This window comes from Aotus nancymaae, unplaced genomic scaffold (assembly GCF_030222135.1).
Source record: "Aotus nancymaae isolate 86718 unplaced genomic scaffold, 86718_ANA_hifiasm-v0.15.2.pri h1tg000036l, whole genome shotgun sequence".
Lineage (NCBI taxonomy): Eukaryota > Metazoa > Chordata > Mammalia > Primates > Aotidae > Aotus > Aotus nancymaae.
In genome coordinates, this window is record NW_026988450.1 from 35,504,203 (window position 1) to 35,527,425 (window position 23,223).

At 40.4% G+C, this 23,223-nt stretch overlaps 1 protein-coding gene and 1 pseudogene across 2 annotated transcripts in view; one reads left to right on the forward strand and one right to left on the reverse strand.

The window, feature by feature from the left end:
* CPNE3 (copine 3) overlaps positions 1 to 23,223 on the forward strand; it is a 49,362-nt gene continuing 26,139 nt past the window's right edge. The window contains exons 1-5 of one of the 2 annotated variants that reach the window (XM_064384346.1): positions 1 to 89; positions 16,580 to 16,721; positions 16,990 to 17,169; positions 19,194 to 19,268; positions 20,726 to 20,797. In XM_064384346.1, coding sequence (XP_064240416.1) covers positions 16,590 to 16,721; positions 16,990 to 17,169; positions 19,194 to 19,268; positions 20,726 to 20,797 — 459 coding nt within the window. In that variant the 5' untranslated portion in view covers positions 1 to 89; positions 16,580 to 16,589. Of the gene's footprint in view, positions 122 to 16,579; positions 16,722 to 16,989; positions 17,170 to 19,193; positions 19,269 to 20,725; positions 20,798 to 23,223 lie in introns of both variants that reach the window. The other variant, XM_021667008.2, reaches the window with a different exon arrangement.
* LOC105730021 (importin subunit alpha-8-like) lies at positions 5,227 to 6,778 on the reverse strand (annotated as a pseudogene).

Consider the following 23,223-nt stretch of genomic DNA (forward strand, 5'->3'; position numbering starts at 1 on the left):
TTTGGTGAATCCTGGCGGCCCCGGCTGCGCTCCGGACGCTGCAGACCTGTTCTCCATCGTTGCTCGACTTCCACCTCTAAGACTCGCACGTGAGTGCAGGCCTCTCCCAGTTCCTGGTCGGGTAAGGCAGCAGCCCCGCAACCCTACCTCCTGGGGGGAAAAGAAAAGCCCTGGCCTGGAGAATCCCGGCCCGCAGGCTCCGTGCGGCGGGTCCCGCCAGGCCTGAGTGCTGGAAGTGCTCCATTGGCTTCCGGGGATCGGCAAGTCGCGCGGGGGGCTCCTGCTCTAGGTCGCGGCCTGGCGGGACTCAGGCACCGCTGGCGCCTCCTGGAGGAGCCCGGGCTCGAGGTTCAGCCCGGTGCCGTGAGGCCCTGCCTGGGCCTGGCGCTCGCGCACCTGGGACTGGGGGTTGGCTGGGATCTGCTCTCATTCCCTGGGCGGAGAAGGTCAGGCCTGTGGCCCAGAGAAGGGTGACAGGCCCTGAAATCGCTGCAGCACCACGCGGGGAGAGGGATAGGGTACCCACACCACGCCCTTGGTGAAGCCAATGCCCAGGTGAACGGGGCGTGCGCGCTTCAGAGCAGCCGAGAAGCTGGCAGGTGGGGTGGGAAGAGGTGACTCCTGATTTCAGAGTAAAGCAAGGAGATTGTGAGAAGTACCCTAGCAGCTCCCTTTTCTTCTCCAGCTTCAAGATTTTTCTGTCTAGTGTTTTGGGTTCCCTACACCAGGGTTGTGGAGGAAGTGCAGGGCCAGAATCTGTTGGGACCCAGCAGACCAATGTTGTGCTTGATGATCATCTGCGCTTCTTGCATATCCTTAGTATTGTCTTTTCAAGGCCACCTTTATAGTGGCTAATCAAATAGAGGGAAGGGCAAGATTGAATATTTCGACTGTTGATTACAATGTCTCACAACAACTGTGCTAGACAGTTTTTATACGTTAGCTTCTTTAATGCCCCCCAGCACTTATTGAAGTGATATTACTCTGTTTCATACTCCAGGAAACTCAGGTTGAATGATTCTTAAAATTACACGACTGGTAAGTGGTGGCATTAGGGTTGGAATTCAAGTCTGTATGGTTTTAGGGTACAGGCTTTATTGCTTAATGTACAAGAATATTATTCTTGGGATAAGCCAGATACCTAGGTTTCACATCTATGCTATGAGGGCTGTTAGCTGTATGACCTTGGGCAAGATACTTCACCTTTTAGGGCTTGTTTCTGCATTTGTGAAATAGAGATAAAATGTCACAAGGTTGCTATGAGAATTAAATTAGATCCTACTTGTAAAATATTTAGCAAAGTACCTGGCACATAGTTAGTGGTAAGCTATATATAGCCACATATATCCTGATATTGTCATTAATTAGGGTCAGCAAACTAGCTCTGTGTGTTTGCTGCCAACCAGAGCCAAACAGAACTTGTACAAGTCTACAAGAACGTAGGTAGAGGGAAACAGCAAAGGATAGGAAAAGAAAAGGGAACTGAAAACAGATGACATATATAATAGCAATTATATTGACACCAATAGATGTCTCAGGTATTAATCTGTGGTACCCAGGGCCACTTTTTGCCTTTGTGAGAATTTTTAAGAAAGCAGTTCCTTTTTGGCTGTTGAACTGGAAAAATAGATCCCACTCTAGGCTGAAAAATTTCAAACTCTGCAACTAGATCATTTTGAGGCTCTGGATGTGAAGGGGAGCTGAATTTTAGGACTCCACAGACCAAAGGTGCCTGGCACAAGCAACACAATAAAGTGTGTAGTTCTCTTTCAGGATTTCTTCTCTCAGGTTTAGCCCCTAAAGAATGGGAAGGGAGAGGAGGTTCCAGAATGGGAGAAACAAAGGGAGTATTTGCCATTAAGTGTTGCATAATGACTGGACACCTCTTCTAATTTTACCTATAACTGTGAACACTTTATAGACAATGGTCTTCATTTTCCACATAAATTAATAGTAACCTATTATACACTTTAAAGTATTTTATTTTCTATGCTCTTTATGATGATATCACTGTTGCCCTGAGTATTTTCCTTGCAGTATCTGTTTAGGTACCTAGTTCATATTGTACTCCAGCAACTACCAATTCTTTTATTTACTTGTTTATTTATTTTATAATAAAGATGAGGTCTTACTATGTTGCCCAGGTTGGTCTTGAACTCCCAGGCATAAGTGATCCTCTTGCCTGGGCCTCCCAAAGTGTTGGGGTGACAGATGTGAGCTACCACGCCTGGCCCTATCAATTCTTGTTATAGCTTTCTCCATAGTTTCCTTTGCCCTCTTTATTTTTTGGTACTATCACTGGGCTTTTTTTTCCTTACTATTGTTAGAGTTTTCATTTTCTTTTTTTTCTTCTTTTCACATGTTCTTTAGTCAGTGATTTATTATGCTAGAAAGTATGCCTGTTAGCAAAACTAAAAAAGTTAATGTTAGATGTGAAAAATGATTACTTGTCATTTGACCTTCGAAGATTCATAATGCCACCACTGCTCATCAGATCTTTCAGGTGGATCTTTTAGCAAGGCTCAGTGTCACTTCCATTGGTGGTACTCAATGACCTCAAGGAGTCTTAAGTAGAACATTTCTTTACTGTACCCACCATTACCTTCACCCTACAATCTAGCTTCCTTCCCACCAATTTTTTCCCTTGTTCTTACTTGTGAGTGGGAATCTTATTGGGGTTCTTTTGGAGAGACTATTCTTTTAATGTAACAGCTTAACAGTATGGCAATCATAACATTTTAAAAGATGTTAAAATTAGTATTATGGACATATTTACCAATGTGAATTAGGTGGATAGCATATTAGTGAGTTTTCACATGAAAAAATAGAAGGAAATACTACATGTTCATTTTAGCAAATCATTTTGAAATGGCCTCTTGCCAAATAGTTGTATTAAGTCTAATTCCTGTGAAAATTACTAGAGCAACTGTGTGGTTTCTGGACATGTTATTTGGCAATTTCACCTTTTGGGGCTTTTCATTTACTGCCTCTAGACTTTAAAGTGATGGTCAGTACATGTGAAAATAGGTATCTGCAACTCTAAAGAGGAACTTACTTATCTGTCCACATTTTCATGTTTATGGGTCAGAATTTTTTAAAAAGAAGTGAAAATTAAGACAAGTACTTTCTGATGGTATTCTCAAAACAAGTTTATAAAAACAAGTGTAAAATTGCACCCCACCTTTAGTATTTCTTGCTCTCCTTCTTTATCGTTCCCTGTAGAACTTACTGTCACCTAACATACTGTATATGTTACTTACTTGTCTTTGTTGTCATCTGCCTCCCTGCAGTGTAACTAACCTCTCCCGGACAGGGATGGTTGTCTGCTTTGTTTGTTGTTGGCTCTCCAGCACCTTAGAGCAGTGCCTGACACATAGTAGGCAATCTATAAATACTTGTTCAGTAAATGTTGAATGACTTAATAGTACAATAAAATCGCTCATGATTGGGAAATATAAAGGGATTTGCCCTAAAATTAAACAGCTGAAATGTATGTGTTAAGCAACCAGGACATGAATATTCTTGAAATCAGGAAATGTGTAAACATCTCAGCAGTCTTTGCCGGATATATAAACTTTTTAAACATTGAGAACCAAGTGGTTGTGGTTGTTGCTGCTTTAAACTGAAGGCATTTTTAGATCATTTGTTCACCGTGAACTAGAAAGGAGCACAGAGTGATAAAATTGTGAAGTGCCTGTCTTGACCAATTATTATATACATGCTCCCCTAAAAAGAGAAGAAGGGAGTCAGATTTTGTAAAGCCCCCACTTAGAGTCAGGGCATAGTGGACACCAGGGCAGGTGAGAGGTTCTGATGGCTAGTTCAACATCTGGGAAATTCGAGAAGAGGGGAAAATCTTAAAGTGATCTGAGGGGAATGAGAACCCCAGGGGACTTCAGTCTCCGCAGATTGGTGTGCCTTAATATCACATCCAGCTTGCCCGCTGCACAGCTGGCCAGCAGCTTTACTTAGTCCTTATAATGGAAAACTTCAACTGAACACTTGGGATTTTCAGCTAGGGATGCAGCTCTGATTTTCAATGAGGGTAAAAGATGATTCACTTTGTAGACAGGTATTTTATAGCCAGCTTTGCCAAGATGCATATTCCATAAAGTGAGGCAATAGTGAGATGTTGCTGCTGCTGCTTTTTTTCTTAAGCTAGTCAAATTTAGCAGTAGGGGGCTGTATACCAACTTTTGTGACACTGATGTTAGTAAAAGTTCTTATTTTTAACTTTTTAATTTTAATTTTATTCTTTCTGCTTATGTAGCTAATAAGTTCTGATAACCCTTCTTTTTAAAATTTGTATTTATTTATTTATGAGATGGGGTCTCACTCTGCCACCCAGGTTAGAGTGCAGTGGCATGATCTTGGCTCACTGTAACCTCTGCTTCCTAGGTTCAATCAATTCCATCTCAACCCCCGGAGTGGCTAGGACCAAAGGCATGCCCCACTATGCCTGGCTAATTTTTATATTTCTGGTATAGATGAGGTTTAGCCATGTCGTAGGCTGCTGTTGAACTTCTGAGCTCAAGCCATCTGCTTGCCTCAGCCTCCCAAAGTGCTGGGATTACAAGTGTCAGCCACCTAACCTGCCTGGCCTAACCTTGCTTCTATTAATAACTTTTATTAATACCTCATTAAATGAACCTGTGATGAAGTGTTCATTTGATGGACTTGAAAATACAATGAGTGATACTTCTAAAATGTGTATACAGTAGCCAAGGGATTAGAAAAGTAGTATAACCTGAAACACTTTTAAGCCTGTTAAGTAAACTTTTTAGCCTGTTATGAATCATGGAATAGAACAATATCTGGATTTTCTAGAGAAATTAATGAAGGGTCCTTAGTTGATTGCTTACTTTGTAGTGATAAAGACAAGGTAAAACTGTAGTGATAAAGACAAGGTAAAAAAAAAAACCTACTTTTTTTTTTTGAAGTTAGAGTGATCATATATCAACCTTTTCATGTTAACCCCTGCTTTCCTCAGTTCTATGTGTCCAGGCATCAGCAATGGTATCACTATTTAGATTTTGCTCAAGATAGTTTAAGAATCTGGAAACTTTTTATTTTTATTTATTTATTTATTTATTTACATGCTGAACATTTTATTAATGTTAAGTTTAAAAGCTTTACATTTGGGTTACACTAACATATAGGGCTGCTGCTTCTTAAAGAGGTTATCCACTGGCGTTGGGTTGTTGGGTTAGGAGTAATGGAGCTTGGCTATTTTTTTGCTAAGCAATCACAATTTATAAATTCACAATCTTGGTCTACAACTTGGCTCAGTAACATTAGGCTCTCATCTTCTTTCTCGCTAAAGTGCTTCTCAATGATGTTCAAAGCCAACAGGCTAATCTGACCGTTCTCATGCAGTTGTAAAGCTTCAATTCTATCAATTCCACCGAGTTCTATCAGAAGACACACGTTTTCCTTCTCAGACAGTTTCTCTGCTGCCTCGAGGATGAAAGAGATGACATCGAGGATGATGAGAACAATTTTAACATCTGGGGCGGTGAGCAGATTCACCAGGGGCTCCAGCATCCCAGAATGGACGAGCTGGATCAGCTGATCCATGGTGGCCCCCGTTACAAAGCTCGCCACCATCCAGATAGCGTCTTTCTGGACTTTAAATTGTCCGTATTTTAGCACAGCCACCAAGGGAGGCAAGACGTTGTAGGCAAGCAGCTGCTGGATGTGGTGACAGGGCCCTGCTGCCACGTTGCTCAGGGCCCAGGCAACCTCTATCCTTCTGGTTAGAGGGCTTGTTGTGTTGGAGGAGCCAGGGGAGCATGTTCAGTATGCCCGGGTCAATGGCCCTCTGCGTCTGTTCATCTGTGCCTGTGACAATGTTCCCCACAGTGCGGAGAGAAGGGGTCAAGACGTTGAGCTCTGAGCTGTTCAAGAGCGCCACCAGCCTGGGCAGGTCCCCCGTGTCAAGCACTTGGCCAATGCGCTTGCTGCAGCTGTCAGTGAGGTAGGAGAGCGCCCAACAGGCGTCGGAGAGAACCTCGCTGTCATGGTGCTGTAGGAGGTGGAGGAGGGCCGGCAGTATCTCCTTCATCGCAGTGTCACAAGGGTACGGGTTCTTGTTTCAGCACAGGTTCGACAAGGTCCACGTGATATTCTGCAGGAATGTGATTGGTAGGGTGTGTGAAATCAAAGCCAGCAGATGTGGGATAGCATTACTTGAGATGATCTTATCTCTGAACTCTGGGCTGTCACCGGCTATGTTACCAAGAGCCCATACTGCCTGTTCACACACGGCCAGGTAAGGGGAAGACAGGAGCGCGATCAAGGACTGGATGGCTCCCCCTTCTACCACGGCTCGAGTCTGCTCTGAAGTCCCTGCAGCAATGTTGGTGAGGGCCCAGGCGGCCTCAAACTGCAAGCAGGGGTAAAGTGATGACTTCAGGAACTCCACCATCCTGGGAATGAGGCCCGCTTCGACGACCAATTTCAGAGGGGGGTTCTTTTCCTGCTATAGCATTTTCCTGGTTGTCTGGGTGGCCTGGAAACACAGGGCTGGATCTGAGCTATTCACACTTTGGATTATTTCACCCAGAGTGAGGCTGACTGCCACCCCTTTGGCTGTTTTTTCAGAAGGTGTGTCAGGGCAGAAGCTGGTGATATTCCTTCTCTTTAAGGTCTGTTCATCTTTCTTGGCTTTTCGGAGCTTCAGGCTGACTGCCATCCTCTGCTGTCGCCTCAGAGATGCATCCTTGCCTTGGTATTTAAATTTTCTCAGCCTCTCTTCTGGAGCATCTAAGCTCGGCATATTGGTGGGTAGTAGTAAGTTACCTGTAGTCCCAGCTACTTGGGAGGCTGAGGTGGGAGGATCGCTTGAGCCCATCAAGTCAAGGCTGCAGTGAGCCATGTTTGCACCACTATACTCCTGCCTGGGTGACAGAGCAAGACCCTGGCCAGGAGCCGCAGCCTCCCACCCCTCAGTCAGCCTTAAATGCCCTCAGCCAATGGCAGGTGTTTCACAGCCCTTGGCCCCACTTTAAAGGGCTCAAGAATCTGGAAACTTTTTAAAGTGTGGCCAAAAGCTGATTTATTTTGCTGCCATGATAGATGCTAAGAGCTTAATAATGTGAGATTTCATGGATGCTAATAAAATTCATTTCTTTATCATGCTGCATCTACTTAATAGACTGGGCCCTGTGTTTTGTTTGTTTTTTTAAGTCATCTGAGCACTTAATAAAAATTTTGAACAAAGGTACCTAACTAGTGGAGAAGTTTCTAGATACATTTTTTTTCAGATATAGCTTTTATTATTGATTGATTGATTGATTGATTGAGATGAAGTTTCACTCTTTTTGCCCAGGCTGGAGAGCAATGATATCTTGGCTCACTGCAACCTCCGGCTCCTGGGTTCAAGTGATTCTCCTGCCTCAGCCTCCTGTGTTGCTGGGATTGCAGGCATGTGCCACCATGTCTGGCTAATTTTGTATTTTTAGTAGAGACAGGGTTTTACTATGTTGGCCAGGCTGGTCTTGAACTCCTGACCTCAGGTGATCTGCCTGCCTTGGCTTCCCAAAGTTCTGGGATTACAGGCAGGAGCCACTGTGCCGGCTCCAGATATAGCTGTTTTGGTAGAGGTGGAGACTCAGTTTGGAAAACTTTATTCTTTTTCTTCCATTTCTCCTTTTTGTCCTTATCAATATTCTGATGTTTTCTACTCATTTTTAAAAATCCTTCAGTACCACTTCCAAAATGAGTTCCATATTCACTGCAATTAAATTAGGGTCATAGTACATCAGTGGAAAAGACCTTAGGAGCTACTTAAAGAAAGGGATCAACTTGACTCTTAGATTTAACAGCTGAAAAAACCTGAGGCGTAGGGAAGTTACAGCACTTGCCCAGATGTCTGCCATTGTGGTGTGACTAACACAGAACCGGTCTGTTTCTTCTTTTGTTGAGCTGGAGTCTCGCTTTGTCTCCCAGACTGGAGTGCGGTGGTGCAGTCTCAGTTCACTGCAACCTTCACCTCTTGGGTTCAAGTGATTCTCCTGTCTCAACCTCCTGAGTAGCTGGGACTATAGTTGCATACCACCATGCCCGACTAATCTGTGTTTTTAGTAGACATGGGGTTTTGCTATATTGACCAGGCTGGTCTCGAACTCCTGACCTCAGGTGATCTGCCCATGTCGGCCTCCCAAAGTGCTGGGATTACAGGTGTGAGCCACCATGCCTGGCCCAGTCCGTTTATTTTGACACCGATTCAGTGATTCTTCCTTTTTGTTTCTTTTTCACATTAGAAGAAAACATGTCATTTTCTCTGTTTTATGTATTTTTATGCTTGACCTTATTCCCTATCCTCATTTCTAGTATGCTGTGATAGTGATTAAAAAAAAAAAAATCTGGGCATCACTTTCTTACTAAATACAGAACAAGCTTATTTTAAATTCTTTTTATGTGAGTTTTTTACTTTCAGAGTCTGGATATTAAGTGCAGTATATTCCTGAGAATAAATGTTGCTGCTCTAAGATGATCTAATGGCACCTACATACATGGTAGACCTGTTTGTGTAGAGACATACTAGCAAGGAGAACATGCCTTCTTAGCCTTAAGTAATTTACAGTTTAATAGGTTATCTTGAAGAGGAACTGCTCTGAGGTAAATGAAGTATAAACCATTTCAGTTCTTCCATTCTTTGGCAAGCTTTTGTTATTCTGATTACATTTATTTAAGAACCATGTAAATAGTTGTAGCCTCAGTATTAACCTTGTAATTTTAAAGATCCTATTTTATTAATTTGTGTCAGGCTGAATATTACTTTTGATATTAGCAAGCCATAAGGAAATTATCAGAGAATATTGCTATTATACTAAGTAACTTTTTTTGATATTGTTTTTAATTGAAAAATCATAATTGTATACTTGTATGGGGTTTATTTATTTTTACTTGACAGCTGAGTAACTATTAATTAGAGGCTTTAGCACCCTGAAGGCATTTTGGCATAAGGAGAAAATGCCTGAGTTCATGCTGTAGTGCTGACAGTTACTAGCTTTGTGATCCCATGTAAGTAATTTCACCTTTTTGAAGACATTTGTATTTTTTTCTAATAGATACTATGCATTGTTTTGAAGATTAACGATGTGCTGAAAATTATCAACATTCTGGGTCAATCAATTCAGACACTGGAGTACTTTATTTATAGTCATACCTATGACATATGGACCTTTCACCATGTAGTAATCATTATCCTGCCTAACTCACAGAGTTTTTGTAAGGTTCAGAAGATAATATATTATTTGGAAGCACTTTGAAAATTGTAAAAAAAACAAAATCTGTCTAGTTGTATGGAATTATTAACTATCTTTTCTTTCCCCTTATTCTTCTACTCCCCACTCTCTTACTCTCTACCCTTAAATGTAAAGGTGAATAAAAAATCCAGTAGTCAGTAGCAACAAGAATACAAATTCTTTTATAGTGGAGTATAGTTTTAATCCTCAGTAAAAGTAGAAATCTCTGGCGAGCATCTCCAGCTCCAAGAGCACTTTGATTGTTCCCTGTCTATACCACACAATTTGATGTTCTTGTATATTATTTCTATGTATATATAGGTAGCTAAGTAGCTAAGTATTTATTTCATTTTTGTCTCCTCCCCAACCCCCACTTTTGGAACACCCAGAAAGTATTCAATAAGTAATTCTTTTATGAATGGATTGTCCCAATTTCATTATAATGAGCTATAAGCTCTTCTGTTGCTGTATAGTGTCCCTGCTGTCCTTAGCTAAATAATGTATTTACAGTAATAAATACACTTGCTAACTGGACCTGGGAACTCTCAGAAATGTAGCAGCTTTTGGATTTATAGCCATAGTATCTGCTCTGCCACTTTCTTTTTTTTATAGCAGAACGTTTATCACTGTTTTGTGCAACACAGTTTGAGAAACACTGCCAAGGGTGTTTATTACTGATGTTGCCGGGCCGGTTCCAGCTGACCCAAGGTTGCCCTTGCTTGCTTTCAGTAGCGGTCAGGCAGAATGTACTGCGGAATAGCAGTTAGTGAATCATGGTATTAGAAAGAGAAGGAAATTCTGAGAATTATTTACAGTAGACCAGTCTCTTCATTTTTCAGCGGAAGACTGAAGGAACTTTGCTAAAGAGATTAGTAATGGTCACTGACTTCTCCTTCACAATTGTTTTAGGACACATTATAAGACACTGACATGGGCCTGCGCTCCCCTTACTAGCATACCTTGTCTGTAGTCAAGGCTATTTGCAAAATGAATTTTATGTAAATCCTCAAAATTATTGTTTCAAGAAACTCTTCATAAATAAGGATGAGAAAGTTGCTTTTTTTTTTTTTTGGAGACGGAGTTTCGCTGTTGTTACCCAGGCTGGAGTGCGATGGCGCGATCTCGGCTCACCACAACCTCCGCCTCCTGGGTTCAGGCAATTCTCCTGCCTCAGCCTCCTGAGTAGCTGGGATTACAGGCATGCGCCACCATGCCCAGCTAATTTTTTGTATTTTTAGTAGAGACGGGGTTTCACCATGTTGACCAGGATGGTCTCGATCTCTTGATCTCGTGATCCACCCTCCTCGGCCTCCAAAAGTGCTGGGATTACAGGCGTGAGCCGCCGCGCCCAGCTGAGAAAGTTGCTTTATGTCTACTACTTAGTAATAAGCCATCTATGCTGAGACAATTAAAATATCCTAGTCATTAATTAAATAATTGCTACAATTCATGGAGTGTCTGTTATATGCTGAACATGCCACAAACCTATAATTGTCAGGGTTTTTATTAATTTTATTTTTCTCTTAACCTTATTTACATTGAAGGACTGGTGTCAGGGTTTTTTAATATCCTCATTTTATAGATGAGGAAATTGAAGTTTAGATAGATAATTTGGCAGAGGTGACACATCCAAATTAGTGGTGGGAAAGAAATTTGAACCACACACACTGACTCCAAAGTTATTGCTCTTTATGCTACAAATAACCTGTGCCAGATATTATGCTTCAGGAAGAAGAAGAAATGGTAAAATATGGTCGCTGTCCACAGCTCACGTACATAGACGAAGTGATGAGCCACAAATACAAGTAACAATAGTGGAAAGAAAATGGAATCAGTGTCCTAACAGTATTAGGGGTATCAGCAACAGCTGTATGGAGGAAGTATCATTTGAAGAGGTTTTTTTTTGTTTTTGTTTTGTTTTGTTTTTGAGTCAAAGTCTCACTCTGACACCCAGGCTGGAGTACAGTGACGCCATCTCGGCTCACTGCAACCTTCGCCTCCTGGGTTCAAGAGACTCTCCTGCCTCAGCCTCACAAATAGCTGGGACTATAGGCACCTGCCATGACACCCAGCTAATTTTTGTATATTTAGTAGAGATGGGGTTTCATCATGTTGGCCAAGCTGAGTCTTGGACTCCTGATCTCAAGTGATCTGCCTGCCTCGGCCTCCCAAAGTGCTGGAATTACAGGTATGAGTCACTGTACCCAGCCTGAAGTGGATCTTGAAGAACTTGGATGGGCAGAAGTAGCTGTTTAGGTAGACGAGGGGTAGATGTTGGCAGAGCCATGAATTCCAGGCTTAGTTCATTGAACTATCACTTTTTAATCAGAAGTGATAAAATCATCATGTGAATGGAGAGAGAGAAGATGGCAGTGGAAATACCCATTAGGAGGCTATTATATTGGGCAGGTGAGAGATACAGAAGACCTGAAGTTAGGGTTCTGACTCTGGGTATGGGGAAGGGGCTGTATTTCCATGTTTGGGAGAGATTTGGGGTTCTAGTAGGCAGAATCCCTATGACATCTTTACTGAATAAATCTAAGAATACATTTAAGGGGCAATGGGAAAAGAGGAAGTAGATAAGACTTCAGGATTTTTCAGCCAGGGCATGGTAATAACCACTTGCCTTAAATTTCACCTATCAGGTACCACTTTAAATATTAGGTCTTAATTGTCAATTTTTTAGGTTTATCTTTGTTATAAGATTGATACAGGGTGACTGGAAGAATATTTGATACATTTGATATTTCTAGGGATTCTTTGCATTTCAGAAGAGGCGTTTGGATCAAATTATTGTTTAATAAATAATCTGTACAGTGGGAAATCCTAGGGATTATTTGTGTTTTCTATCATCCTGCTCTTTAGGGAGTAGAATACTACATAGAATTATTCTATAGTTGCTCATTCATTCTTTGCCAGGTCACTTATCCCAGCCAAATCTTTCATACTAAAAGAGTATAAAACATTTGTTTTATTTTCTCTCATTATATATTTTATTTATTTGTTTATTTGTTTTGAGACAGGGTCTTGCTGTGTCACCAGGCTGCAGTGCATAGCTTACTGCAGCCTTGAACTCCTGGGCTTCAGTGAGCCTCATGCCTTAGCCTACTGAATAGCTGGGACTACAGCTGCATGCCACCCTGGCTGCCTAATTTTTTTTTTTTTTGAGACTGAGTTTTGCTCTGTCACCCAGGATGGAGTGCAGTGGCACGATCTCGGCTCACTGAAACCTCCGCCTCCCAGGTTCAAGTGATTCTCCTGCCTCAACCTCCCAGGTACCTGGGACTACAGTTATGTACCACGACACCCGGCTAATTTTTGTATTTTTGGTAGAGATGGGGTTTCACCATGTTGGCCAGGCTTGTCTCAAACTCCTGACCTGAGGTGATCCACCTGCCTCAGCTTCCCAGAGTGCTGAGATTACAGGTGTGAGCTATTGCACTCGGCCTACATTTTTTTTGTAGAGATGAGGTCTCCGCTTCTCAGGCTGGTCTTGAACTCCTAGGCTTAAGCAATCCTATTGCCTCGGCCTCCCAAAGTGCTGGGATTACAGTCATGAGCCACTATGCCCAGCTCCCATTATAATTTGCGGATAAAGTATGCTATTGCACTCTTATGTGTATCATGTAGTGGATAATTACATTAAAAGGAAATGAAAAGAGCATCTTCATGAATATTACTGTTAGCAAGATTCCAGACCCTAGTGTTTATGTAATTTCTTCCATTTGCCATTCAGCCATAATGGGTTTCAGGATAAAATTGAGGCCACAGTCAGAGTCATTTTCAGAGGGGAATGCTGCTAATAGAGGAAATTTGTTTCCTGGCAGCAATGCAGTAGTGTAACTGTCAGCAATTTGTTAAATAATCAGCTGTGCCTGGCATGTTGTTTTTGTAGCTTTTATATAAGCATTTTTAGGGAAAACAGTAATGCTCTTCTGATATGTTGTGTCTCTTTGCTGTGAGACTGACTTCACATTTCATTCTCTGTTGAATTCTCCCCATCTTTGGAAATTGAAGACTTTTCTGCTGGCCGGTAGAGAATTCTCTACATGTTTTTTGGGAGCTTTAGCAATCGTTGCTCATTCTGTGTTCATCTACAGGACTCTGCTTTATGCTTGGTACTGCTGACATGCAACTTACAAGACTCTAAACTACCTTATGCAAAAAAAAAAAATCATACAACTAACATTTATTTTATAGATTCTGTGTCGAATACAAAAAACAGGATGCCTGGCACATGCCAGATTTACAAGTTTACTTGCAGTATCTCCATTTTTAGTGATGAGGAAATCTAGGCTCAGGAAGTTGAAGTTACTTATACATGATCACACAGCAAGTGCCAGATGCAGGGTTCAACCCAGGTGTGCATTACCTCAAATTTGATCTTGTTCCTGTACTGCAGTGATCGGTTACTATTAGTGCAATAGAAATTCAAAGGAACAACTTAGTATGAATTGGAATAATCAGGATGTCATCTTGGAATGGAATAATAAAAAAATGTGAAACATGGGATAGATAAGAGAGGATCAGACTCTAGAGGGAGGTAGTGATAAAATAATAATAATGATAAAATGTGAACACTTACTGTATACTAGGCACTGTTTAAATATATATGTCTCATGTATATAAATATATATAATATATGCAAATATATAAAATGTATGTTATACTTATAAGATATATTTATTTTGTTTGTTTTTTTTTTATTTGAGATGGCGTCTCACTCTGTCACCCAGATTGTAGTACAGTGGCATGATCTTGGTTCACTTCAGACTCTGCCTTCTAGTCTCAAGCAATCCTCCTACCTCAGCCTCTTGAGTAGCTGGGACCACAGGCTCATGCTACCACACCCAGCTAAATTTTGTATTTTAGTAGAGACGAGGTTTCACCATGTTGACCAGGCTGGTCTTGAACTCCTGACCTCAAGTGATCTGCCGGCCTTGGCCTCCCAAAATGCTGGGGTTACAGGTGTGAGCTACCATGCCCAGCCAGCTTTGTTTTTAAACAAAATTTCTAGCTACTTCTAAGACTATGCAACCTACTTCATTTTTCTCAGTCTCTATTTAGGAATCTTGGTATTGATTTTTGACATACGTTGACGGCTGCTACTGTTTTTAGAAGTCAATAGAATTATCAAAACTTTTTAGGCCCAGCGTGCTGGCTTACACCTGTAATCCCAGCAGTTTGGGAGGCCAAGGCAGGCGGATCACCTGAGGTTGGGAGTTCGAGACCAGCCTGACCAACATGGAGAAACCGTGTCTCTACTAAAAATACAAAAAATTAGCCAGGTGTGGTGATGCATGCCTGTAATCCCAGCTACTCGGGAGGCTGAGGCAGGAGAATCACTTGAACCCAGGAGGGGTAGGTTGTGGTGAACCAAGATCACACCATTGCACTATAGCCTGGGTAACAAGAATGTAACTTCATCTCAACAAAAAAAATTTTTTTCATAAGACAGTAGTTGTTTTTTGACATTACAAAGGGCTCTTCTAATGGTAGTCTTTGTTATTTCAGATTTGCTTAGGCATTTTATACAGCACAGGAATCCTACTGTCATATTTAAATACAACAAGATAATGGGTAAATTTGTTTCTGTGGTCCTAGAACTTCAGCTAAATCTCAAAGTGGAGGGCAAAAGGCATTAAATACTTCCTATTGTAAGGATGTTTGCCAGCACTCTAGGGTAGTATGTACCTTCCCTCCTGCAGAAACTGCCCTAGCACCATCAACCTCCACTGGCTAAGTGAACATCCAGATGGGAAATGGAATGCTTGGTTCCTTTTCTTGGTAACATCTGCAGCCACTTTCATTCCCTGGGTTCAAGGATGAAGGCAGCTCGCCCGAAATACTGCATTCCTTCTCAAGTCCAGCCCCCAACATGAGGTCCACCGTATCCCCAGTTTTTTTCATATATTGGTTGGAGACTGGGGAAGGAGGGGTCTGTGGAAGTTAAGCTAACCCCTGGTATTTTTTAGCAAGTCATAAGGGAAGATAGGCCACACCTTATCTCTGTAGAACAGTAGGCTTGCCAACCTTGTCTACATGTTAAAATTGTCTAAGAGCTGATGTCCAAGTCATACCCTAACCCAGTTAAAATCTCTTTAAGTGGAACTCCGGCATCAGTAGCTTTGAAAGCTCCCCCAGATGATTCCAGGAAGCAGCCAATATTGAGAACCACTGCTGCAAAATATTGGGAGCTGGGGGTAGAGTGAAGGGAAAAGGGAGCTTTGGGGGCTTTTGGTTTTAGCTAAAAAAAACTTTGAAAGCAGAAAATATCCCACTCAGCATCTTGTTAAATAAACAAAAATAAAAGTAAGATTGTCACTTAATCTGTTTTGTAGCATAATGCTATGTGTACCTTTAAATGAAGGATCATACTTGGAGTTTTTCTGAATGATAAAATTTATAGTAAAGTGAAAAGAAGATTAGTTTTTTTGTTTGTTTGTTTGTTTCTTCCAGACAGAGTCTCTGTTGCCCAGGCTGGAGTGCAGTGGCACAATTATAGCTCACTACACGCTCAATCTCTTGGGTTCAAGCAATCCTCTTGCCTTAGCCTTCCTAGTAGTTGGGATTAGAGGCACACGCCACCATGCTTGGCTAATTATTTTATTTTTAGTAGAGACAAGGTCTTGATGTACTGCCCAGGATGGTCTCAAATTCCTAAGCTCTAGCCGTCCTCCTGCTTCAGCCTCCCAAAGTGTTGGGATTACAGATTACAGGTGTGAATCACTGAGCCTGGCCAAGAAGATTAGTATGTCTTATTGGCCATTCTAAAGACTGCGTTTTGGCCGGGCATGGTGGCTCACGCCTGTAATCCCAGCACTTTGGGAGGCCGAGGCGGGTGGATCACGAGGTCAAGAGATTGAGACCATCCTGGTCAATAAGATGAAACCCCGTCTCTACTAAAAATACAAAAATTAGCTGGGCATGGTGGCGCGTGCCTGTAATCCCAGCTACTCAGGAGGCTGAGGCAGAATTGCTTGAACCCAGGAGGCGGAGGTTGCGGTGAGCCAAGATCGCGCCATTGCACTCCAGCCTGGGTAGCAAGAGTGAAACTCCGTCTCAAAAAAAAAAAAGACTGCATTTTACTGTCATTTAGTAAGTTAATTTTATCCTAGCAAGAGAATCTGATGGAGGCAATGTCATTGGAATGAGTTAATAGAGGCTTACATCCCAAGGAGGCACATATAACAGTCTGATTCTAGCAAGTTCACTCTATAAGCCTATTGTAACAGCTGGTTTTAAGAATTCAGCTATTTTTGTTAGGAATGAGTGTGCTTCTTAAAGGCATCATTTCACTTGCTTTCTCTTTGTATTGATTTTCTCAGAGCTCAAGACATGGCTGCCCAGTGTGTCACGAAAGTGGAGCTGAATATTTCCTGTGCCAATCTTTTGGATAAAGATGTAGGGTCAAAGTCAGACCCTTTATGTGTGTTATTTTTGAATACAAGTGGTCAACAGTGGTATGAGGTAATGTTAAATACTTTAGCTAAGAAGTAATCTGGACGACCCTTTTAATAATCTGAAGAGGTTTTTTTTTTTAATGTTAAAAATAATACTATCCCATCTGTTAATGGAGTTTTTTGTGAAAGTTTGTCCTTGATTGTAGAATTTTTCATACACATATAGAAACTTCCTTTAGTTGTCATGCCTGTGTTTATGTTTAATACATGCGTATGTGAAAATCCAAGTGCACCTTTGATCTGAAGAAATTTTTTGTTTCTGGGGATGGGTGTAGGTTGAGCGCACAGAAAGAATTAAGAATTGCTTGAATCCTCAATTTTCCAAGACATTTATTATTGATTACTACTTTGAAGTGGTTCAGAAATTGAAATTTGGGGTTTATGACATCGACAACAAAACTATTGAGCTGAGTGACGACGACTTCTTAGGGGAATGTGAATGCACCCTTGGACAAGTAAGTATAAATAGCCACTGTACTCTGTTTTGTCTAAATTTTAATCAATGAATTGGGTGTTTTTGGTAAGCATTATATAATTTTTAAAGTTGAAAAGCATTTAATCCCTTTAATGACAGTTTATATATTAACATGATTGGCTTGAACATTGTGGAATTCATCTTATATTTTGTATGGGCAGTAACTATTTCTGGAAAAGCCTATTAATTCTTTTGAGTAAGGGATGCTTCATGAGGCATTTCAGTAAAATACCTCCATTTTAGCTGCCGCAGAGTTCTCTATGGTTTCGTTATGTTCGAGTCATAAGTTCTATCAAGATAACAGCAACTTCTCTGATGTTCTAACTAGTGAGACTGGTACCTCCTGACTCCCAATGCCCCAACACTACCCCCTTTACCTGGCTTGCTCTTACTCAACCTTATTACCCCATAAAACTTCTCTGACCCTCTATATTAGTTTGGAACCCTTTTCTGAGTTCACTTGTACTGTCTAGTACATCTCACCATACTTTTTAATAGTTGCTTAATTATCTGTCTTCTGAGTATATGACAAGTTTGGTCAGGGTAGGGACGTGTCTCATGGCTCACCATTTTGCTCCTAGGTTAATATGATTCATAAGGAGAGATTATAAAGACTGAAGAAGGTTTTAGGAGGGAGGAGTAATTTTTTTTAATATGTGACATTTTTCAATTCCATATGTCTTTTATAAGTTTATTTTTCAGGGTTGAATTGTTTGGAGATTATGGTATTTTCTGTATCTCAAAAACAATATGAAACTGATCAGTTTTTTAAAACTTAAATAATATCAAAGAAAAAATTAAGGAAGTATTCCTTTTTTGGGGGAAAAATCCCAGTGTAGCTAAAATTTCTATGAATTTGTGAGATATATCAGAGGTATATCTATTTGAAAGAACCTAGGTGTACTATATTCGAATCTTCAAGCAATATGACATTTTATGGGAGTTAAATATTGAAGTTGGTGTGTCAATAGAAAAATTGAATCCTTTTTTCTTTTTTTTTGAGACAGGATCTCACTCAGTCACCCAGGCTGGAGTGCAGTGGTTTGATCACAGCTCACTGCAGACTTGACTTCCCGGATTCAAGTGATCCTCCCATCTCAGCCTCCTAAGTAGCTGGGACTATAGGCACATGCCTCTGCACCTGGCTAATTTTTGTATATTTTTGTAGAGACGGGTTTTGCCATGTTGCCAAGGCTAGTCTTGAACTCGTCAAGCAGTCCTCCCACCCTAGCCTCCCAAAGGCTGGGATTATAGGTGTGGGCCACTGCATCTGGCCTTGAATCTCATTTGTTGAGTATTCTGAAGCCCACCTTTTACCTAGAAGGTTTCAGCTAAGTGATTTATTTATGCAATGAGAATCCATTCCTCTTTTTCCATTACAAGGAACAATTTAAACTTTGACATACACAGGAGGTTAAGAAACTAGTGGATTGGGAGATCTTATCTGCCAGGGTCGAATTGGCAAGTTTTTTCCTTGGAAGTTTTTTCCAGTGGGTTTTAAATATGTTGATGAATTTTAAATATCTTCACAATCTCTAAATCTTTAAAAAAACCAACTTAATGTTTCTATTTATTTTCCTTTCTTTCTTTTTTTTTTTTTTTTGAGACGGAGTCTCGCTCTGTCGCCCATGCTGGAGTACAGAGGAGCAATCTCGGCTCACTGCAACCTCTGCCTCCCAGGTTCAAGCAATTCTCCTCAATCAGCTTTCTAAGTAGCTGGGACTACAGGCATACACCACCACACCCAGCTAATTTTTGTAATTTTTAGTAGAGGTGGGGTTTCACCGCATTGGTCAGGCTGGTCTTGAACTCCTGACCTTGTGATCTGCTGGCCTCCCAAAGTGCTGGGATTACAGGCGTGAGCCACCAAGCCCAGCTCATGCTTCTATTTCTAATGACTTTAAGTGAACCTCATACTCAGTCTTTTTTGCTGAAACTATTTTCATTTAAAAATTCATAGGATGAAGGGAAATGACTCTTTGTATCACTTTCTAATTCTAACAGATTGTTTCCAGTAAGAAGCTAACTCGACCACTGATGCTGAAAAATGGCAAACCTGCAGGAAATGGGAGCATTACGGTAAACATAAGATATCTGTCTTTTGTCTCAGAAGATTTGGCATAATAGGGCATGCCAAAACTATGCATACTAGACAAATATTCTACAGCCATGCTTTGTCACTCAATCTTGAATGTTGCATTCTATCCACCCTTGTCTTGTGATCACAAATGAGAAATGTATTGTGCAAACAAGGAGAAACATACAGTGTGGTAGTCCCTTCTTTCAGTTTTTTTAAGTTGCCCGTAGAGGTCAAGTGCACCTGGGTGATACCTGCCCCTCCTCTGTGGAAGTGTCAATTCTTATGTTAGAGAGAAACTGCTTAATAATCTGGATCAATTTGGTTCTCTACTGGGGAAACATAGTCCTCTCAATGTGACAGAAAATTTTCCTAGTGGATTTTATTCCAGAGGGATGTTATATTATGATATGGCCATTGAACCTATAAACTCTTTACCATCATTTATTGTGCTTGTTCTCTGCTGCCTATCCTCCTACCTAGGCTTTTCATTGCTGACTACTGGCTCCGGGCAAATGAATATATGCTTTATTGCATTTCACGTTTCCAATTATATAATGCCAATATATGCTTTATTGCATTTCACGTTTCCAATTATATAAACCTTATCTTCTAGAGTGTCTCTACAGATAACTGCTGCCTAGAGTGATAGTATTTTAACTTTAGCTCCTTCTGAGAATGTAAGGGTAGCTCCCGAGAGAGCTATGTTTCAAGGTTATTGTGATTATCAAATACATTTCTCTGAGCAGCTGGTTGGCTCTAGTTTAGATTTCCAAAGGCATAAGAATGTTCAGGGGTGTTGATTTTTGTGGGAAAGAGAACATTATCAGTAGTTAGCATCCTTGCTGTAGAGCATGAGAGACTGATACTTATTTTTAAGTAGAATGAGTCTTTCAGTTACATTGGATGAAAAACATTGATCTGGGCTGGGCGCGGTGTCTCACGCCTGTAATCCTAGCACTTTGGGAGGCTGAGGTGGGTGGATCACCTGAGGGCAGGAGTTCAAGACTAGCTTGGCCATCATGGTGAAACCCCATCTTAAAAAAAAAAAAAAAAAAGGAAAACATTGATCTGATAATTTCAATTTATAGAGTGTTCTAGGTATGATTTATTCATGCTTCTCAGTGTTTAGGGAACTTTAGCCAGTGTTTTGCAGAGGATATTCTCAATCTTCTGGGGTTTTGACGTTTCCCTTGGATAGGGAAGATCCAGTTTGGGCAACCACATTTCAAAAGACATTGCTAAATGCAGACCTGGGCATTTTTGGGAAAATCTTTATTTCATACACATAAAAGAAATAATGGTAGATCTTTCTTAATTATGCCATTTTCTTATGAAACATTTTAGAATTCATTTGTATTAGTGTAGGTTTTATATTAGTTAACAGAATAAATCAGTGCTTAAGAGTATATCAGAATTCCTAAAACATATTTCTTTCACTTACCTTGTCTACTCATAGATTTCAGCTGAAGAAATAAAAGATAATAGAGTGGTCTTGTTTGAAATGGCAGCCAGAAAACTGGATAATAAGGTGGGTAGACTGTGCAGACTTCAACAAGGATGTCATGTTTTGCCTCTTTTTTTTGAGAAAATAAAAATGCACTTAATATCCTGAACTCCATCTTCTGAACATCACATAGGGTACTAGCTACTTCCAAATTTTGCATGTATGTGTATATATGTTTAAGCAGAACCCATTTCTCTTCACCTCTTTCATCTAGATGTGGCTCTTTCATCTAGAGCCACCTCATGCCTGTAATCCAGCACTTTGGGAGGCGAAGGTAGACAGATCACTTGAGCTCAGAAGTTTGAGACCAGCCTGGGTAACATGGCAAAACCCCATCTCTATAAAAAATACAAAAATTACCTGGGCATGGTGGCATATGCCTGCAGTTTCATGTGAGTTGGGAGGATTACTTGAGCGCAGGAATCAAGACTGCAGTAAACAGCAATCACACATTCTTGCCTGTGTCTGTCTCAAGAAAAAAAAAAACGTAAAGAAAACATTTTAGACTATAGGCTGGGGATTTTTTTTTTAATTGTGGAAAAATTTAAATATATGCAAAAATAAAAGACTATTTAAAAGAAATTTCATGTTCCTATCACCCATCTTCCACGATTATAACTCATGGCCAATTTTGTTTAATCTCTACCCTTATCTACTTTCTCTCCTCCCAGACTTCATATCATTTCATCCATGAATATGTTGATGTATCTCTGAAGACACTTTAAGCAATTACATTGTTTAAAGTGTTTCTTAAGTCTTTATAAATCTGCACATTTCTTCCTTCCTTTTACTTCTTTCTCCCCTTCCTGCCTCCCTTCTTTCTTTTCTATTCGTTCATCCATTCATGAATTTATTCAATGGAGAAAACTGATTTCTTTGTCCTGCAGAAGTTTCCACATTGAAGTTGGGCACAGGTGATGTGCACCTGTAGTCCCAGCTCCTAAGGAGGCTGAGGCAGGAAGATGGCTTGATCCCGGGAGTTCAAGGCTGTAGTGCACTATAATTACAAGACTCCGTCTTTAAAAAAAATTTTTTTTAAAGAATTTTCCATGTTCTGCAGTTGGCTAATTAAATCCTGTGGTGTCATTTAACATGTTTCTTTCTCTACCTTTGTTTTCTGATTTCTGTAAACTGGCAATTGAATCTAGAAGTATAATTGGCTGGTATTTTTAATTGTTAGCAAGACAGTTTCATCACTGGTGGTGTGCAGTTCCATCAGGAGGCTCACACTAACTTGTGTGTTTTGGGGATGTTTGTGATCATTGATGGTAACTACCTAGTTTTATTATTGAGAGCCTGTAAAATGGTGATATCGTCACTCTATCATTGCTTTTGCTTCTTAGCAAGAATATTTGTATAGAGATAAACTTCTCCACATTAGGTATTTATTTACTTTGTCATACAGTTTATATAGGAAAGGCAAGTTAAAATATTTGAGTTTCTTCCATATTTACCATTTTTCAAAATTATAAGTTGATTCCCTAGCATCCCCTAAATGTGACAGTGAAGTTTTTTTGTTTGTTTGTTCTGTTTTAGAATTGCTGTTAAGTAATAGATTTAAATATTAATAACAGCAATGGATTACTTCTCATAGATGCCTAAATTATTCCAGCTTTGGCCTGAGGGAACCCCTTTAAGTTTGTTCATGAGACCATTTGGCACAACTCCAGGAGTCTTTGGATAGTTTATTTGCTCTGTGGAATGACAAGAGTTTCAAAGAACTTCTTTTTGAAGTTCTTTTTGTCTTTAATAAGTCATGTTCCAGGCTTTTTAAATCTAGTTTCTGCCTCAGACTGGCAAATTAAAAGGAATCTTAGTTCATTTTGGTGGAATTGTTATTTAGAGACCACAGTCCAGTGCTAAGGGTACTCACTGTTGTGTGTTATGATCATTCATGGTTTCTAGGGCTTTTCAGTGGACAGATACAGAAAATACTTTTTTTTTTTTTTAAAGAAAAGCTAAATTGTAAAATTACACAACTATTTCCAATTCAAATGTAGAATTACTAGCTAGGCATGATGGCTCACACCTGTAATCCCAGCACTCTGGGAGGCGAGTAGATCATTGAGGTCAGGAGTTCAAGATCAGCCTGGTGAACATGGTAAATCCTGTCTCTACTAAGAATACACAAATTAGCCGGGCATGGTAGCACACACCTGTAGTCCCAACTACTTAAGAGGCTGAGGCATGAGAATTGCTTGAACCCAGGAAGGGGAGGTTACAGTGAGCCCAGATCTTACCACTGCACTCCACCATGGGTGACATCTCAAAAAACACAAAACAACAACAACAACAAAAATGCATAGGATTACAGAATTTTATACTGATACCTCATTTCTCTTGATTGCTAAAGATATTAACACAACTGCTTATCTGTTTTGTCTCATATAATATATATTAGTTTTAGAAGAAAAATATCAATATTATTATTAACACTGTTTTTACTGGAA